Genomic DNA, 19,424 nt, shown 5'->3' with positions numbered 1-19,424 from the left:
ATCTCGGCCATCTTCCCCCACCAGCACGATTGTGGCCATTTCCCCACTCGGGGGGGGGGGGTGGTCACGATCGCGGTCGCCACCCAATGTGGAGTTCACGACCTGAATCAAAATTTTTATGAAATTTTTGTTCGCAACCCGATTTGGTCGTGAACTGAGCCAAGGGTCCACTGTATCTGGTAGAGCATAAACTGAATGTCTGTAGTCTCCTCTCACTTTCATCTTAAAGCTAACCAAATGCAGGCTCTATAGCTTAGAACAATAGTCATGTTCCTCCTTCCACCTAGCACTTTTTTGCCTTGTTCTTGTGATAAAGAACATGTGGTGGTGAACTCCAAAGCTTGCACAGTATTTCTTGATCTTGGAACTGGCCTAAAAAGTATATTGGAATGATGTGGATTGTTAAAGTTTTCTTTCAGAATTGAACATTCAGGTGGATCTTCTGCTGTCCACATTTCCTGGTAGTTAGTATCATATGAATGATTGGCCTGAGGCCTTGAAAAGCTATTGCCAGCCAAATCAGATAATACTAATTCTCCGATGAATTTCTGATGAAATAAGGCAGATTCGCATCTATTGTATATCGATATATGCTAACCAATTGTACTAACCTTTGCAAAACTGCTTTGGTTCAAACTGCCAGATGTTTACACATTTATCCATTGAACCCGTAGCGAATAATGGCACATCTGGTGCAAAGGCACAGCAGGTAACATATCTAGAAATAGAAGTAACTTGGTAGATGCTTATCATACTTTTAATACTCCTCTTGGCTGATATTATGAAAAGCCTGTGCTAATAACACACCTGGTATGCTGCGTCAAGATCTGTAGAACTGTCCCAGTATTCTGCCAACAACATACAATTTTATTTGTTAGGGAAAACAAAATCACAACCTATAACCAATAATCTAAACTTTAGTTCAATCCAACAAGTACAGAAATGCATTTATGAAGAAGGAGCACAACAATCAAATAGTTTGCTTACAGTTGCAAATGAATCATTAGCACTGGAGTACTCCATAAATGCAGAAATCCCCCAATTAATGCCAGATAGAATACTACTTGCAGTATTCTAACCCAGAATACTTCAAATGAGCTGATAACCTTTATTTTTCTTTAAAAGCAATCTATTTAGAATTATGACACACTTGCAACAATAAAGCAATAATAGTACTATTACCAGAATTGTGCAGCAATCTTTACATTAAGTAGAACAAATTCCTGTGGTTAGCATACTTGGCCACTAGATGTTACCCTTCACAAACTTATTTTTGTACTCTCATTTCACTGCATTCTAAACTTCCTTCTTCTTGGAAAAAAAGTATTTTCTTCAAGTTGCATTTTGAAAGATATGTAATTTAGTTCCCAAAATTTTAGGCTGTTTCAAGTCTTTATAATTTCTCCCACAATCAAATGAAACTATTCTCTAATATCTCTTAAAATTAAACACTCTAGTAGACATCTCATAAAGAAATGACAGAATATTTTCCCACTTCTATTATTAAAAAGAATATAACCTTTATATCAAAGCCTAACTGGAAAAAACAATGTGTTTAAAGTATGAAAACAGGTAATTCATGTTCAGCTTTTGCACATTATTACACAGTATTAAAACACCCAAATTAAGAATACAGTTTTCCACAATTTGTTTACCAGCATAGCTTGGGGTAGTCAACATAAACCTTTGAAAGCAAGCAACAATTTAATTATGTGGACTTAAATTCAGCAACAACCAACTGTGTGCATAACAATCAACAGTGGCAAAACAAGCTGCTTCAGAAGTAGGGCACTCCTTCAGCAGCCTGACTGACCAGGATTGCAAAACACACTATCCCATCAAATATAAGTTGCATGGTTGTTTTATTTCTTTCTGAGACAAGATTATTTTAATCATGATGGGGCAATGTGTCACGAGCCAAGCCCAACTACAAGCAAAGCACTTGTCAACCCCCACTTGCTGCTTTTTCCAAGAGGCTACCAGCCACTGCTGGCCTCCCCGGAAGTGCCCAGGTAGGCCTTACGGGCCTCTATCCTGGGCCTCCCCCACTCTCTGCCATGGCAGCAGGGAATGCGCAGCTGGATAGCCAGCCACATGTTCCCTGCTCCCCACTCCCTGCTGCTGCAACCCCCATGGCACGGGCGTTTCCTGCTAGGAAACATCTCTGAGGCGAATACTCTGTTCTAGCTGCAAGTGAGCACAGCTAAGAAATTCTTAAAAGTAGTTTGGTATGTTTATTCGTTGTATTCAAACAAGATTGGATCATCACGAAACAACCTTTTTAACATACACTGATAAATGTCAACATTTTGTTACCTTGCTATGCCAGAGCATTATCCCCTATGCTGAGCTCAAGGTCTAAAGCAAGATCAACACAGGGCAGGGCACCTGCTTTTGGTCCAGGCACTGATTCTTCTGCAGACCAAACCCAGTGGGCCTGGTAAAAGCAAGAGAGACAAGTCTCTGCCCTACAACATCATCGGCACTGCCCTCACTGCTTATTCCCCCATGCACAAAGAGGCACTGGGCTCTGTGCCTCTTTCTGCAGTGAACGTGACTTGGCCAGCACTTGCAGATGCCAGCTTACAAAAGTGCAGGTTTTGATTCCAGTACCTGCTCGCTGCCTCACTTGTAACCTTTGTTATTGTCGTGCATGAAGCTCCGACAGAAGCAGTGACTCACGAGGAAGACTTGCACTTGACGACCAGTGTCCAAGAAGCAACCCCACAACTCAGCATAGGGACAGCAGAGCCAGCTGCTGCGTCTTCCTCTGACTCCCAGCACGTTGAGCAACCGCCTGGTCCTTTATAAGAGCCAGGGAGTCATGACAAAGAGGAAGCTGCAAGTTCTATTCAGAAAGAGGCAGAGCAAACTGCTTCCCCCCCCCCCCGCCCCATGCTGATCTCCCCGAGTCAGAAACAGAAGACACAGTAGGCCTTGTGGATTTTTCAAAAGCTGAGAACAGGAGGATTTTATGTAGATATCAACAACAGCAAGGTTTATTACGTAGGAGGGAGGAAAGGCATGACTTGGGAGAATGATCCCACGTGGGCTTGGGAAGAGAAGCCATTAGGGGGTTAACATCTGTATAGCAAGGACTGCTATTAGAAAGCTTATCTATAGAGAGTTGTAAATCTTGTAGACAATTAGCATTAAGGGACTTTAGTTTTATTGCTGGTGGATGTGTGGATTGTTTACATACTGGGCTGGCAAGACATCACAGTTATCATAGAAGTCCTGTGCTTGGCTTCTCAACAATTCACCGTAAAATACAATAATGGCATCCTTGAATGGTTTGAAGAGTGAAATCTGAATTTGCATGACAATAATATCAGAATCATGCAACAGAAGCACTTAGAATTTCTTAAAATATTGTTATTCTTTCTTTAAAACATTTATATGTCGTCCTTTACGACAACGTCTCAGGATGGCTTACAACATTAAAATCAATAAGAATCAACCAATCCATTAACAAGAACAATAAATAGGAATAAATATTAATAAGAATACAAACAGATAGAATTAGATAAAAGAAGTGACTGTTACCTTTTAAAATCAACAGTTCTTAAAATAGCATTCAAAGAAAAAGGTATATTATTCTTAAGCAATAATGATTTCTCTCTTACCCTGTCAAGTACTTACAGTTTCAAAAACCATTACAGTTTTGTCCACAGACCTAATTGAAAATAAATGAAATTGTTCATATGTAAAAAAGTATTTAACCAAAATAGGGCAAAATTTGTCTTGTACTGGAGATTATGAACTACAGACAGTTTCCAAGTCAGAAATGAGTTCCATTCATGAGAAAATGGAAACTGGTCTTTAAGTAAAATTTGTATGTAAATCGGAACATGTATAGCTGGACCTCCAGGTTTGTGGGGGTTAGCAGCACAGGAACCCTATGAAAGTGGAAAAACCATGAATACCTCTAGCCACAACCCCCAACACACCAGTGCCTCCTTTCTCCTCACTCTCTCTGCTGATCACAATTTTCAAAAGTAATTTTTAACGGAGGATTCTGGAAAGCCGTATGCTGCATGGGGAATTATGCCAGATTTTAGGGTTACAGAGAAAATCCAGGGTAGGTTAGCAAAAGGAAGGTGCTTCTGATGCTTCTGAGCCCTGGAAGGTGCTTGACAGGGGCAGATAGAATGAGCTGGACAGAAAAATCTCTGGAAAGTGGGGATTTTGCAAAGTGGTGTACTGCATGGGGAATTATGCCAGATTTTAGGGTTATGGCAGAAATCCAGGGTAGGGTTAGGGTTAGCAAAAGAAAGGTGCTTCTGATCCTTCCTATGCTTCATGGGCTTTATGGCAGTTTGTTCATAAGTAGGGGTCATTTGTATATTGGGCATTTGTAACCCTGTGTATCCGTATATGTAGCTTTTAGCTGGACCAATCAGTAAGGGTACAATCCAACACCCTCCACTGAGGATACATGTAAGTTTCTGAACTTGGGAGCCTTACGTGATCCAGTGCACAGAGTAAGGTGTGGTAGCAGCAATCTCTACCACTGGAGTCCTGAGTGCTTTTGGCTATCTGAATGAAGTGCCAGGAAGACAGAAGGAAAGAGGCTGAGAGTCCAACAGGAAAAATCAAAAGCCATCAGCTGAAGGTTTCCCCCCATTCCATTATGCCCCTTTTGTTCCTGAGTTCCAGCTAGGCCTTAGAGAAGCAGCCAGCACAGTTCCTTCCATGCTGGCTGAGAAGGAGGGGCAGGGCATTGGCTCAGCACTGCGAGTCGCAGTTCCAAGACCACAGAGCCAAGTCTCCAAATAATCCTATGGCCACCCAGACAATTCTGAGAGGCCACAGGACTGCACCCTAAGTTACACTACCAGTGCCACTGATTTCAGTACTTAGTGCTACTGTTAGACAGTGATTTGGTTATTAGCATAGCACATTTATTCATCTTTAACACTCATCTATGGAATTTGGCCACTTTTGCAACTTCAAGTTAATGCTAAGAGACTGACCAAACCAGAAATATGTTGGGAGCAAACTGTTCTGAAGGCCAATTCTGTACAGATTCCGCTAGTTAGCTGAACTCTTGGACTTGTTTTCTGGATGTATTTCTCCCACTGAACAGGAGTCATACAAGAGCTGCTTGAGCCAAAATTTCAGAAAACTTGACAAGAGTGATTTAATACGTTACAAGTTATTTTGTAACAGCTATTCACTTGTGCAGTAGGAGCTGTGGTATCACTGCTTGCATCTTCAGGCATGTGAAACCCACTGACTACAGTTTAAAATACAGTTTAACACGAAAATGTCCCCTACATTTTCCATGGATTATGACAGCAAAGTTGGCTCTAGAAAAGGTGAAGATTATGCACATATATTTTACTATATATGCCTTTAAGTAACTGCAGAGCAAGTCTAACATGCCTGATGCCCTTATTTCCAAGCAGATTTGATCTGAGACTACTGCATGTATGAAAATGAACTGTCTTCAAGAATTGCATATAAACTTCTACATTACTGAAAAGTAAAACTTAAATTTCACAATTCACTTATGACATTGTAACTGTCCCATATTTGTTCATTTTGCATTACTTTAAATTACATAAAGAAGTATCTTTATACATATAAAAAGGAAATTAAGGATCTGACAATGTCATCTCTGGAAAAGCCATCACACAAACTGTTGCACTAGATGTCTCTTAATTAAGGCATTGTAATTTTGCATTGGTACAATGACATTGTTGGATTCTTCCTTAATGACTCAAGGAGAGAGACTAAAGCTGCAGTAAAACTGAAGCAAAGATTCTTACCCAGAAACTAAAATTTGCCCATCATAGGAAAAAGCACAAGCTAGGACAGGGGCAGAATGTCCACTTAATGTACACTTATATTTCAGTTCAAGACCTATTAAAATGAACAGAGATTAAATAAAAAACTTTATTAAACACAGGTTTATCATATTAGATTTACAAACATATATACCTATATATCACTCTTCATCCCTGTTTTCACATAAGAAAATGATTAGACTGATGACAGCTTGACAAAGAATGGCTAGGCCATGTTCTGTATCTTGAATATAACAGCTCTTTAGGAGTTTTTTTTTCTGATCCTTAGGTGAAAAAAATAGTGATTGAATCTAGGCATCTCTTCAGTATGAATGAGGTACTACACACTGTAGGTAGGCAGCCTTTTTCTACTTTGATGGCAGTTTCTTTTCTCTCAATTTACTCAAAAGAAACTCCTGACAGCCCTGTGAAGGAGAATGACATGACCACAGGGAAATATTTTTATGTCCTGCTATAGCACTGTAATCATGCATCTTAGGGAAATTGCTAGTGGCAACCTAAAATAATGGTGCCTCATTAACAAGTACTTTACTGTTCAAATTCATTAGGAATTGATGGTCAGCAACACATGAGCATACCCTTGGGTTGGATGAGTACACAGAGAGAAGGAACATACTACCCAGGATTATGGAAATATTATTTTCATCCAGATGTTTGAGACCATTACTGTGCCCTGGTGTATTTTCACACACCCCACTTTTCAGTTTAAAAGGAGACTAAACTGATTTTAAAGGATGTTACTTATTGACAAGGCACCACAAAGAACAGACTGTGGTACCACTGAAGTGGGTTTTTTGGTTTTGTTTTCCGATTAGTTATTTCACTTGGAAAATTTCAATAACTCACTATTTAAAATATGACAGAATACATGGTATTTAGTTATTTATTTCTAGGGAAAGCCACAGGACAGCTCCATGTATCACACTAAGCCATTCTGTGAACAAGCTGCCACAGGTTAGCTGAGCGACCCATCATCCTTCTGACAGATGACAGGCCTCACTGTGGCTTGTTCTCTCCTTCAGTCCTCCACTGGCTCCAGGACACATCCCTCTGCGGCAAACTCCGTTACCTCGATCCCTATGTCAGAAGCCTTTCTGTCATTGGTCCCCTGGCACTCCTGACTACCATGAGAAAGAACCCACATGCTTGAATCAGTTGGCCATATGGAATGAATTTGAGGCCTTATGAAGATGGGAATGAGTTTGCCAGCCTGACCTTTTCTTTTATTTCAGGGACTTTTACAGTTACAAGTCTGCCTCTCTGATATTTAGCCAATATTTCCCTCTTGCATTACTACTAACAAACACCTTAAAAAAATAAACGCTGTTTCTCATTACGCTAAAGCAAGTACACCTCCTCCCAATGTACCTCTGCCTCTCCAATATTTAGCTGAACATACTTATATTCCCCTCATCCATTTTGGTGCTTACATTGCTAGCTAACAAACACCCTTTTAAAAAAGGTTGCTTCACATTAAAGCAAGCACACCCACGGTAACAACACCTACTAGCAAAGTACCATCTTTCCAGCCACTTTTGGCTTCCCCATCACTATTCTGGCTTGTTTCTGGTACCAGCTGTTGCAGCGTGATATGGATTGCACAGCAGTGAGTGGGACTGGGAAACACACACATCACAGCAAAACTGTAAAATGGAGGCACAAGTGAGATTACAAGGAGCAGCAGGGTTTTTATAGTTCTGGCCAGGTCACTCTAGTCACTTCTAGAAATCCATAATAAAATCAACCTGCCAGGTTTAGTCAACACAAGCTACTGTAGTTATGAAAAACCCTAAAACAAGCTGTAGGTTCTCAGGTCTGCTTGTTCATGATGAATAACCCATCCTGGGAAACTGCTCAGTTCACTCAACAGAACAACCCACAATGGCCTATTGCCCTGCTGGGCTGTCATGTCATATGAAGCAGGTCACTATGTAAAAAGGGCTAACTAGTCCAACTTAACAGCTTCTCATTAACAGCACAGTAATTCCCTGTTTCATGTTTTAAAACCACAAGATGTCAGTTTAATGGCGGGAAAGCCAAATGTGGTGCCGAGTGGGGAAGGAGCAGACATGGATCCATGGTCCCCTCAACCTGCACATATAAAATGTTAGACTAGCTCTGAGGCTGTTCTAAATTAGTCTGTCTTTCTGTAGAGAAGAACCCTTTGGGGAAAGGAAGATGAGGATGAGGAGGCATGGCTCCAGTGCTCTTTCTAGCCTGCTGACAATGCAATGGAATAGAGCTGCTGTGATCAGGCACCTCACCCCTAGGATTACTCTTTTGAACAAGTTTTGAGACTCAGATTATCTGTACTGAATGTGGAACAACTAGGACCCCCAATAATGAACAAAGAAAATTATGTTAATCAACAAAACACTGTACACAGCACAGGATTTTGGCATTCCTGTAAAAGTAACTTCTTGTCTTTGAACTGTTAATGCCTCTTAACCTGTCCTTGGTTTCCTTTTACTGTTTTACTGCTGTTTTAGTATATTGTTAATTTATACATTTCCTTCTCTAAAATAAATATAGCTTATAGTCATGATTGTTCACTAGAACGTAGCTAGCATTTATTACCCTGGTAGTACTTCTTTTTCCCTCTGTTTTCAGAATAGCCTCCACCATAACTATTATATTTGTTACTGGTTAAGCAAAAGCTAATTCAAAAGCAAAGCAGTATTAAAATTTATAATTTTGGGAAGATTATTTAAAAATCATACATACCTGTATCAACATGTGAAATAAGCCATGTCTTAATTATACTATCTTGACCAGAAGATGCCATCTGGAAATATTTAATATCTTGTTTATTACCTAATTAAAAAATGAAATGCCTCAGAAAAGGAACAAATTAATGCTTCCAATCTTTTAATAAACGTCTGCATGTTCAGTAACAGGGACACAATTCAAAGCTTGTTATGCACAGCTTCAGTTATCATTGACTGCTTATCCATAATCATGAGGACCAGAGTATTTTCACAGGTGCCACTCATATGATAACCTATGAACACACACACACATGCCTGTGCATCTTCCAAGAGAACATGTTTCATTCTTTCTATACTGCCCAATAGCTGAAGCAGTCTGAGCAGTTTACAACAATACATAAAAACAAAATACAATGAAACACAAGAAGCATACTATAAAACATTAGCAAAAGAAACACCAACAAATTAAAAAAACAACCAAAAACACAGTGAAGAATGACCCTGTAAAAGAAAAAAAAACCTGGGAGAAGTAATCCCTTCAAGCACCTGGATAACCCGGTATATCTTGAAAAGCCTTACCAGAAACAGACATTTGAGACAAAACACACTAGCTTACACCCAGTCCAATGTCACAGCCAACCATTGGTTTAGCACAGGGGTCCTCAGACTTTTTGAACAGAGGGCCAGTTGAAAGGTGCCGGCGATGGGTGCACGCCGCCAAGGCAGTGCAGGCAGGGGGGCATAGAGATCGTTTTCTCTGAGCAAGTGCAAAATGATCTCCCTTGCTCACAAGGCGATCGTTTTGGACTCACTCAGAGAAAACGATCTCCTTGAGAGCAAGCCGCCGCACAGCGAGGCACCAGCTTGCTCGCAAGGAGATCGTTTTGGACTCACTTAGAGAAAAGGATCTCCGTGCAAGCAAGCCAGTGCCTCGCCGTGCACACACCCCGCAGCACCCTGATTGCAAGGAGATTCAAAACGATCTCCTTGAGAGCAAGCCGGCACCTCACCACATGCGTGTGGCCTCAGCAAGTCCAAAACTTCTATGGCGGGCCGGATAAATGGGCATGTCGGGGCGGATCCAGCCCGCAGGTCGTAGTTTGAGGACCCATGGTTTAGCATATGCACAACCTCACTTACTGACAATGAAAAGGAGAGAGGGCTATGGGGCATCTGCATGCTGAGGGCAACACATTGCAAACCTCTGGATGACCTCACCCAGCAGTCTCATTTAGACGTTGAACAGCATGGGGGACAGAAAATCCCTCATGCAGTTCATGCTAGAGAATCCATGGAGTTGAACAATACTCCCCAAACACCTCCTTCCGGAAATGGCCCTCTGACTAGGACTAGAACCACTACAATGCAGTAATACCTACTTCCAACTCAAATACTTGCCCCAGAAGGATGCCACAGTGGATGTAAGGCAGGTTCTGCTTATTTTAACTTCGACATATAGTAACACAGTAATTTTAAACCATAGAGACCAGAACAAACGAGCCCTACCATAAATTGAGAGGACTCTGTGGAGGGTAAGCCCAGCAGTCCAGAAATAAGATTGTTATGTTGATGTATAACTACCAAAGCAATGGAACAAACAGCAACTTCAATGGGAAAAATTATCCCTCTGTAGGGAAAAGTGTGCTATGAGTTTTAGAGAGCTGCACCATTAACATGTGCTTCTAAAGATTCCTTAGAAAATTTCTTCAATACATGCTTAAATAGTGGTGCATTCTACTAACATTCCATCCTTGAACAGAAACAGTTCTTAGCATCACAACAAATTAGGAAGCAGCCAAAACTAGAATGTCTAGGACATGAGTTCTCAAATTGTCCAAGCTAGCACTCTGCCTCTGCAGATTTTTATTCTGGAACGTATCTGTAACCCATCCTTTCTTCTGAGATTTTTGTCAGGATATTTGACCATGAACAAAACAGTGTTGTGCAACTGAACCAAAAAATATTTGACAGAAAAGGAAAGAAAGAGTTATTTATACGACCCATTCAATTCTAAGATGCCAATTAGTAAACAACCACAGGGGAAGGGGAAAACATGATGTAGCTGGCAGGATGAAAAGACAGAATAGCTTTAGCAGTTTTCCCAAAAGAGAATAAAATGGGGAAAATGCCTATAGTTGAGTGCATCACTGTCAAAATCAAAGGCAAATCACTATAATGCTTGTATACAAGTCAAAGAAACAGACAACAGTGAAAAAAAGAAATCTGTATCAACAGAAAATGGAGATCCATGAGATTGTCTCTGATCGATTTTTTTAAAAGATTAGATATAGAGATTCCTGGCTACAACAGAAATCATAATCAAGGTATGTACACCAGTGCAATAAAGATTTGACTTTACAGAAATTACTTAATTTGCCAGGATTTGTTATATGATTCACTAGGTCCAACCAGCAAATGATGTCTTAGGATTCCTAAAGTGATAGCTTTAGGATTAGCTTTCAGCTACACACAAGTGCACCAAGCAAATGATTTGTTCAGAGTATGACAAAACAAGAGCTGAACTGACTGCCTTGAGTGCAAGAAGACTCACTCTATCCCTATGTCAAGGCATGGAATCCTCCCATCAAGGAGCAGAAGCAATCTATACAATGTCTTCTGTCTGTGATTCTGAAGAATCTGAGTAACAGTTGACTGAGTGTCAAGAGAGGCACAGGACCATTCATAAAAATCAGTAATTGCAAGAATAGATTTTAACATTTAAATTTCAGCTCAGGCTCATGATCTAATTTTGGGCCTAAGTATGACTGGGCTTAACACTTTGCTCCTGCAAAGTTCTAAACCAGATGGGGAGTGGGGGACAACTCCATTTGTACCAAAAAGCTCTCGTTCATGCAAATAGGACCATCAGAAAGAATCGGAGCTATTTCCTATTCTGACTGGGGAATACAGAAAGTTGTAGGGCTTTCCCCCCTAAATATCCATAGGATTGCACTTTACTCTGTAAACAGAATCTATGCCTAACACCTCTACCAATTAAATATATTATTTTAATTGTCATCTGATTTAATTAAACTGCTGTACAGATGGCCCAATAACAGATCTATCAGATTTGTGGAGGATGGACCTGGGCTAGAGAAGAGTGAAACAATAAGGAATGTTGGAAAGAAGGAGAGAAAACAAAATTGCCCAGTGCTCAGATTCTTATATTCCCATACTAAAATTTATTTATTTTTAATTTTATTTTATTTAAAGTTTTTATATACGATCAGGGTTGCAGGTCCCAAGAAAAATCTTATATGGAAATATTTTAAGATGCTTCTATAAATTAAAAAAATTACTTATATAAGCAAAAAAGGAAAGCATAAAAATGTATATATTGTGTCAAAAATGTTAGAAGTTGTAAGAATGAAACAACAGTAAAAATAATAATCTGTTTACTTCTCAATTGACAGGCTAGTGGTCAAATGTGCCCCCACCATTTAGGAAATATGCAAAGCAGTATCAATGAAAAATCTCATAAAGGTTTAATCCTGGTTTGCACAAACTACTGGCAAACTAAATTTGCTAATTTGACAAAGTACACTTTGCTGCAAACCCGTAATCAAGTACTCATTTCCCTCTACTCTGCATTAGTCAGACCTCACCTGGAATACAGTGTTCAGTTTTGGGCACCCAGGTTTAAAAATGACGCTGAAAGGAGAGGGCTCAGAGGAGGGCCACAAAGATGATAAAGTAAGTCTCACGATGAGAGGAGGGAAGAATTAGGCTTGTTCAGCCTTGAGAAAAAGGCAATTATGAGGTGACATGATAGGCTATCATAAGGAAGAAGGAAAAGACCTATTCCCGTTCATCTCATATTGTAGGACAAGGAGCAACAAAGTTAAACTGCAGTACACCAGGTGCAGGCTAGTCACAAGGAAGAATTTCCTAACTGTAAAAGCAATACCACAGTGGAACCAGTTGCCAAGAAAGGCTGTGTGCTCTTTCTGACTGAAGACATTCAAGAAGAAAATGCATAGTTATCTGGGTTGGACTCGATGTCCTTCTTGGCCCCTTCCAACCCTTCTATTCTAAGTGGAGGTGAGGTGGAGGTTGTGGGGAGGCACAGCACATTTACAGGACTCATGGCTTAGAATTACATATGAACTAAATCACTAACTTCAGGTTCAATCATCAAAGGGTGCAACAGATCCATTCTTATCTTCCTATAGTGAAGAACATTCCCTGAAGCAGCATTCACTCCAGGGCACTCATTTTCCACCTCCAAGGACAGTTATCATTACACAGAGGGCTGCCATTTCTCAGTTGGCTTAGAATTTTGCCAAGGAAATTCTGTGAAACTCTGGGCTGATCCTAAGTTATACTGGATCCAGCACACAGGGAGGGCAGACTCTGGAATATTCAGACTTGTTATGGGGAACCCATAGGAGAACCAGTGATGAGTTAATTGTGGATAGATTATTTCAGGCTACTAAAACATTCTCAAGTGTGGGGCAGGGTTAGGATGAAGAAAGGGGAGACCATTGCAAAAAGGAAGGAAAGAATGTCCTGAACTATGACATTTCAAATATTCTTTAACTAAAGCATCCGACAGGGCTTCTCAGGTATATAGCTATACATGACCAATCAGAAGTAATTCCTATTTTCAATGGAACTTACTTGTAAGTATATATAGAGTTAAAGACTTGCTTATTCTTTTCACTTTGTTGTCTTTAAAGACACTGAAAATGCAAAATGAGTTCAATGTGGAAAATAGCATAAAATTGTAACTTCTTAGAATAATTCTCCTTCTCACAGGTAGCCTTTCTTCACAAAGTATACTACTGACAATATAAATATGGCAGTCATCTAGGAAATGTTTTAGATTTTTCAGATATTTTTCCATAAACATGCCCAGCACAAGAACAGCCTGTTTCCCTTCCCCTCAGGGACTAACAACAAAGAATATGCATAAGAGGTAGGGCTGAAAATGAAATATTTAAAAACTTATTTAATTTACAAGTTAACTAACCAGAAAGCGGCTGTGCAGAAAAATCACAACAGGTAACTCCAAGATCATGAGCTTTCTCATTATACAAGCACCTCATTTTGTCATCCCAGATGGTTAAATCTCCACATGAAGATCCAGTCACAAAGAAATTTCCATCAGGAGCAAATGCACAAGCTACCAAAGAGCCATCTTTAACACTACCAGATCTGAAAGACAATAATAAAGGAATCTGAAATTTGGAAGCACAAAGTCCTGGAAATGTTACAAGACTGAATAAAAAACAAGATGGTCACAAACAGAATAAATATAAAAGGAGGATATTTTCAAAATCTAAGAAAAGAAATCACATAACTAAAAAAATACAATACTTATCCCCTTCTATTTACTTGTGGTACAGATGCAATGCTAAGTTATGATGTAACATTATGGGCAGAAGCCTCAGCATGCTATAGGTTTATATACTACCTATCCCTTCTCTTTCAAAACCTCTGTTTTGTTTTAGATTAACTGCAATTTAATCCGTTGTCCAAATTCAAAAATGCAAGTTAGACTTGAGTATGATTGATTGAAAGATGGCAGCCTCATAAACTAGGTCTTGAAGCTCCTTTATTTCTTCCAACCAAATCAGGATTAACCACTGTTTGCCAGAGTTGGAATGAGGGTAAATCGCAATTAAGCTAAACAGAGGCAAAAGCCTTTGAACTCCACCTTGTGGCCACGCTGAAGAGGAAGTAGTCTATGAGCTCCTGGCTCGCTGAGGCTTTATCTGCAATAGTAAAACATGATTTAGTATTACACCAAGTGAGGACACTTAATTCCATGAATAAAGTTCATCAACCTTTAATATTTTAATTGTACAATGTAACCAGGTTTATGTTAGATATCATGCATATTAATTTATTTTTCCAAAATGCAAAAAGTTATGTTTTACAGGTACCATGATTAATTCCTCATTCATCAAAGTATTCATAATATTAATATTCTCTCTCTTAACAATGAATTACAATAGAGCACCTAAAAAGCTGAGGCTGAGACTGAGGAATCTGAAATGGTTTTGTATCTGCACAGAATTTCTGCCTAAAATACCATTTTAAAACTGGTGCTAGAAGTTTAAATATTTATGTTGAGCACTGCCTTTATGTCAAAGCACTAACCTTCACAACAACAGTCTCCCATAAACAACAGTCTCCCATAAACAAACAAAATTTTATTTTCATAAAATATCTACAGAAAGTATCATTACTTTGTGCAGATGTTTCATGCAATACCTGGAACCCAAGGATTCATTTTAATGAACTGAAACCCAAGGATCATGGTTATCACTATTTTTATTATCAGTAGAAGTTATACAGACTTCATCTTTACTACAGTAAAATGGAGTCTATTGGATTATTCCATCACAATAATGCAATATAGAGGCAGATCTAATAACTTTTACAAATACAAGATGTGGGTTAACATCTTTCTGATTAACTCAGATCTGGCATACTCACCGATACACTTTCAAGGACTGAACGTTCCAAAGATTTACACTTCCATCAGCTGCTCCTGAAACTAGGTATGTAGAATTGGGAGAAAATCGACAAATTCTTACTGGGTTTCGGCAGGGGTGCTCCAACACTGCCAGTTTTAGTCCATTTTCAGTATTCCACAGAACTGTGTTGCCATCAGTAGAACATGAAGCTAAAATATTTCCTAAAGGAGAAAAGCAGCAGCAATGGACAGCATAAGTGTGGCCTTTTAAAGGGGAATAAGGTAGCTCCACAAAGTTGCTTAAAGAATATAGCCGAATAGTTTTGTCCAAGGAACATGTAGCCAGGTAGGAAGAGGACAAAGCGCAACAGTTGACATCATCTTTGTGATCAGCCAAAGTGCAAATTAATTTCACCATTTTGTCATACAATGTGTCCTGCAATAAAAAAAGAGAAGCTGTAATAGTTCTTCATAACATTATGCTCTCCTCTGTTAATCATTTACATAAGAAAGCTGATCTATCCTTAGATAAATTTTTGTCCATTAGCAAAGTAAATTTGAATTGTTACTGGCTCCAATCATAGCAAAGGTAAAGCAATAAATGTAAACAATAGCCAGATAACATAAATACCTAAGAAACCACAGAGAGAGGTTTTAAAATGCAGAAAATTAAATCTTCACTTAAACCACAGTCCTGCGCACTGGGTAAAAGGTCCCAGTATTAGCCAGCGAGTCATTTTTAGTCCTGCACCCTAAAAGTTTTGTCTCTCATGGTTGTGGAAAAATCCTGAACATGTCACTGTAGTGGGCACACACCCTAAATTGTGTTAAAGTTCCAAAGAACAAAACTTTGAATACAGAATATTTGTATCTGTATAGTATTCTTTCTAGGACTGCAGAGCAGAAAGCACACACACTGTGGTCCATTCATGAGCCACTGCAAGGTTCTGTCTCCCAGAAACATCACAGCAAGGGAGGAACAGTTACAGGAGGCCTGCTTCCCCTTTTCCTACCAGAAGGAACACTTGATTCCAGCTGTCAATTTTTCTGGACCCACTGGTAGAAGGTAAGCACATGCTGGCCTCCAGCTATCTGCCAGAGATCTAAGGACCTCCATGTTGTTTCTGTAGATGCACTAAAGACAGGGAGGACTACCAATTCAGATCAGATGATACCGCTGAGAATTTGCTTGCTTTTCTCTTCTTTCCCCTTTCTTCCCTTCCTTTTTCCTTTTGTAGAATATCTATTTTAAAATTGCTGAAAAGCAATTCTAGCAATTGCTGTCTTGATATTATCTCTGTTCAGAGAGTAAGGAACAACAACTTTTACCTTAAAATGTTAAAGGGGCAACGGAGCTTGAAAGATAAGAAAAAAAGCAGTGAGTACTTATTGGATAACCTATATGTGACCCCATATAGGCAGCTACACGTGATGGCATAATTCAAGGAGCACAAACCATGCTGGAAGCATTTGTGCTGGTTCTGATATGGTTCTAAAAGAAATGGGGCACACTCCACAAACCCCATGTTCTCATGGGGGGAGTTTCATCCATTTCCCCTGCAGTCTCCTAGACCCCTACAAATCTGATATGGAGGGTTGGGGGATCCTCCAGAACATGGTATAGTAGTGTTGGGAGCTGCAAGGGAAAGGAGAAAATAGCAAAAATTGCCACCCTGCCCACCTCATCCAGCAAAAAGCTTTCACTAATTCCTAGTTCCCTCTTTAAACAGATGGTAAATAGTAAAAAAATATATTATTGAGTAAATGCAAAGTGAATGGCATGAAAGCTTCCCTCATCCATTACATGGAGAACCACATACTTTGAAATTAACATAGGCAAAATAGAAAAGCTACAGATCCTATGAAAAATGTTACAAATGATATTGGAAGGTTATGTCCATCACTTCCCCCTCCCAGATGAGGAAATGTATCCATTGTGAAACGATTTTAGAGGGCTGGTTTGTTTTAGCATTTTGTTCTTTGCATTTTATTCTTTTAAGGTGAAACTGAATGCTTTATGTGACTTTTATGCCTGCAACTACCATACAGGGTTGCTTGAAGCCTCTTTTGAGAACCTTGTGACACCAGGTGGAGACATTTCTATTTGCCCAGGTGCTTTGAGTGTTTAAGAGCACAAACTTATTCATGTTTAATACAATGTTTAGGCAAAAATGTCCCACAACTCCTAGTATTTCCTTCACAGTGTGGCAGTATGAGGAAAGCTAGGTGGTATAGGTCTTTTTTGCCTGCATAGGCACAGGATTATACCATACTATTTTATGATGAGTTAACATACCAATTATATTCTCTACTTAACATACTTAACAGTTTATTATGATCATGATTGTCTTTTCGTTCCTGTAAACCATCAATCCTGTGCAGATTAATAAGCAACAGGAGAAGCTCATTTTTAACAAGTGCCAATGAAACTAAATCCATCTTCTTCATGTTGTATCATATTAAGTGTTGTGAGAAAGGTTTGTAACTGTTTTAAGCTGAGGCTGTTTCTAGTTCTTGTAATTAGAATGTTTTGTCTGTATTTTTAAACTGCTTTTATGGTGAACTGCCTTGGGGGAGATTTCCTCTAAAGGGCGGGATAAAAGTAAAATAAATAAAGACTGCTGAGAGGATTGTTTCTAATAAAATTCATTTCGACGAAGCAAGTTACCACAGCCTAGCCGGGACGTGAGGGGGGAAAGGGAGCCTCTGGCAGGAAGGGGCTCCGCCCACCGACTCCAAGGCGCGCGCCGCCGAGTTCCGAAGCGGAGGGCGGGCGGCGCCTGCTCGGATGCTCCCGAACCGCCCGGAGTATGCGGCGAGGGCCCCGCCCCCCTCCACAGACCTTTCTCAGACTTGAGAGCGGGACGCCCCCGCCCCATCCTATCCCATCCCTACCTCTTCCCGCGGCTGCGCCGTGGCTTTCCGATTGTCTTAGGTGGGAGAAAGGGAAGGAGGAGCGCGAGACACTTTCGGCCGAGCGGTGGCAAAACAACACAGACTCCCAACAAGTCACGTGACCGACACTGGCTTCCTCCATCCGAGCCCGAGGGAGAAATGGCAGGCAGCTCACGTGACAGCTAGAACGCGAAGGCGGAGGGTGGCGAAGCTGGGTGGGGTCGGGCGCCTCTCACCTTGCGGGGTTCTTTGCTGTCCCGGTCGGCCTGCTCGCTGGCTGTTGGCCTTTCCTCCCGCGCAGGTGCCTCCCTCCCGGTGGGGAGGTGTTTGCTGGGTGAAACGCTCGGAATAACATTGGGAAGCAGGGATGACGCCTGCGCGCTGCAGTAGGCAAAGGAACAAGCGGAGCGGAGGCTGGGCAAGGCATGGCTCTAGCCCATTACTAAAGCGGAGGGGAAAAGGTTTCTTGCATGTATTGTGCTGGAGAATGGAAAACCCACAGTCGAAAAGTGACTAGCGTATCGCCAGATCACATTTCCCATATTATTCCAAAATTGGATGATTGGAAGAGGGGCTACGGTGGCCTTTCACTGGCCTTCTTCCTGACTTTCAGGATTGAATTCTGATTATTTCAACATAAAATTAATTCCCTGTTAGCCCATATCATGCCATGTGAAGCATATGAACCAAAGGCATGTTATTCAAAGAAGGTTTATTTATTAATTGCAATAAAAACATAAGCCCTGCTGGATCAGACCACAGGTCCATCTATTCCATGTACACGATTTTTATTGCACCTTTAATGTTAACATTTATCATAGGCTTTCATGGACTACTAATAATTGTGTAAACTTGCCTGGCTGCTTTACTATATTGCCCTTGGTCCTCTCATGGCTGTTCACTTGACCCATTCCACTAACCTTGTTTAGCTTTTAACGTCATTTGATCTACATTACATTCTTGGATACATTTCTAGTTTTAAAGATCCATCCATAAGCAATCGTATTTCATCTAAGAGCTTTTCTATATAAGGCTGTTAATCCACTGCATCTACTTTTCGGTTTTGTCACAGAATTAAGATCCATAGTACACAGAGCATTTCCTTTCTCCTTTTCTGCTATATAACATCAAGATGGCACTATGGAATAGTGCACTTACACAACTGAAAAAGTGTTTTCCCCCCCACTGTCTAAGTAATAATTAATTCCCATCCTCAAAAATCTAATTGAAAATGCCATTTACAAGAAGTGAAACTGGAGTGTCACATCATAACTAAATGACCTGTAAACAACTCTGACAACAACAAACTATAATGCATTGTACAAACAGGCTCTCCAAATATGAGATAGCTTGAGTCCATAAAGCTTGGGATTAGCTAGAGCTGAGCAGCGCTGTCATGGATGGGACATTTTGGAGGGTGCTCATTCATAGGGTCACAAGAAGCCAAAAATGATTTGGTGGCACATAACAGCAATGACTGATAAGCCCTAAAAGTTTGAAGTCACTTTAGCCTGGCAGTGCTTGCTTAAGAGGTATCCAAATGCTACTTGAAGGTTATTAAATAAAAAGGTCTTAACCTGGCAC

At 40.2% G+C, this 19,424-nt stretch overlaps 1 protein-coding gene across 2 annotated transcripts; it reads right to left on the bottom strand.

Annotated features, from left to right (window-relative positions):
- Positions 1–267: 267 nt before the first annotated feature.
- On the bottom strand, positions 268–18,250 carry WDSUB1 (WD repeat, sterile alpha motif and U-box domain containing 1). Of its 2 annotated transcripts, none has more exons than XM_044418114.1 (8): positions 18,077–18,250; positions 14,966–15,381; positions 13,494–13,678; positions 8,538–8,627; positions 5,775–5,868; positions 3,643–3,676; positions 808–848; positions 268–718 (listed from the first exon to the last, which is right to left on the bottom strand). In XM_044418114.1, the coding sequence occupies exons 2-8, from the start codon at positions 15,361–15,363 to the stop codon at positions 607–609; spliced, it is 954 nt and encodes a 317-aa protein (XP_044274049.1). In that variant the 5' UTR covers positions 15,364–15,381; positions 18,077–18,250; the 3' UTR covers positions 268–606. The 2 variants fall into 2 exon arrangements, with proteins under 2 accessions (XP_044274049.1, XP_044274048.1); XM_044418113.1 differs by lacking the exon at positions 18,077–18,250 and adding an exon at positions 17,841–17,941.
- Between the last annotated feature and the right edge of the window lie 1,174 nt (positions 18,251–19,424).

The sequence above is a fragment of the Varanus komodoensis genome, unplaced genomic scaffold (assembly GCF_004798865.1).
Source record: "Varanus komodoensis strain SLA01 unplaced genomic scaffold, ASM479886v1 scaffold9, whole genome shotgun sequence".
Lineage (NCBI taxonomy): Eukaryota > Metazoa > Chordata > Lepidosauria > Squamata > Varanidae > Varanus > Varanus komodoensis.
Note: the sequence above shows the minus strand (reverse complement) of the source record. Positions and strands in the feature narration are given on the sequence as shown.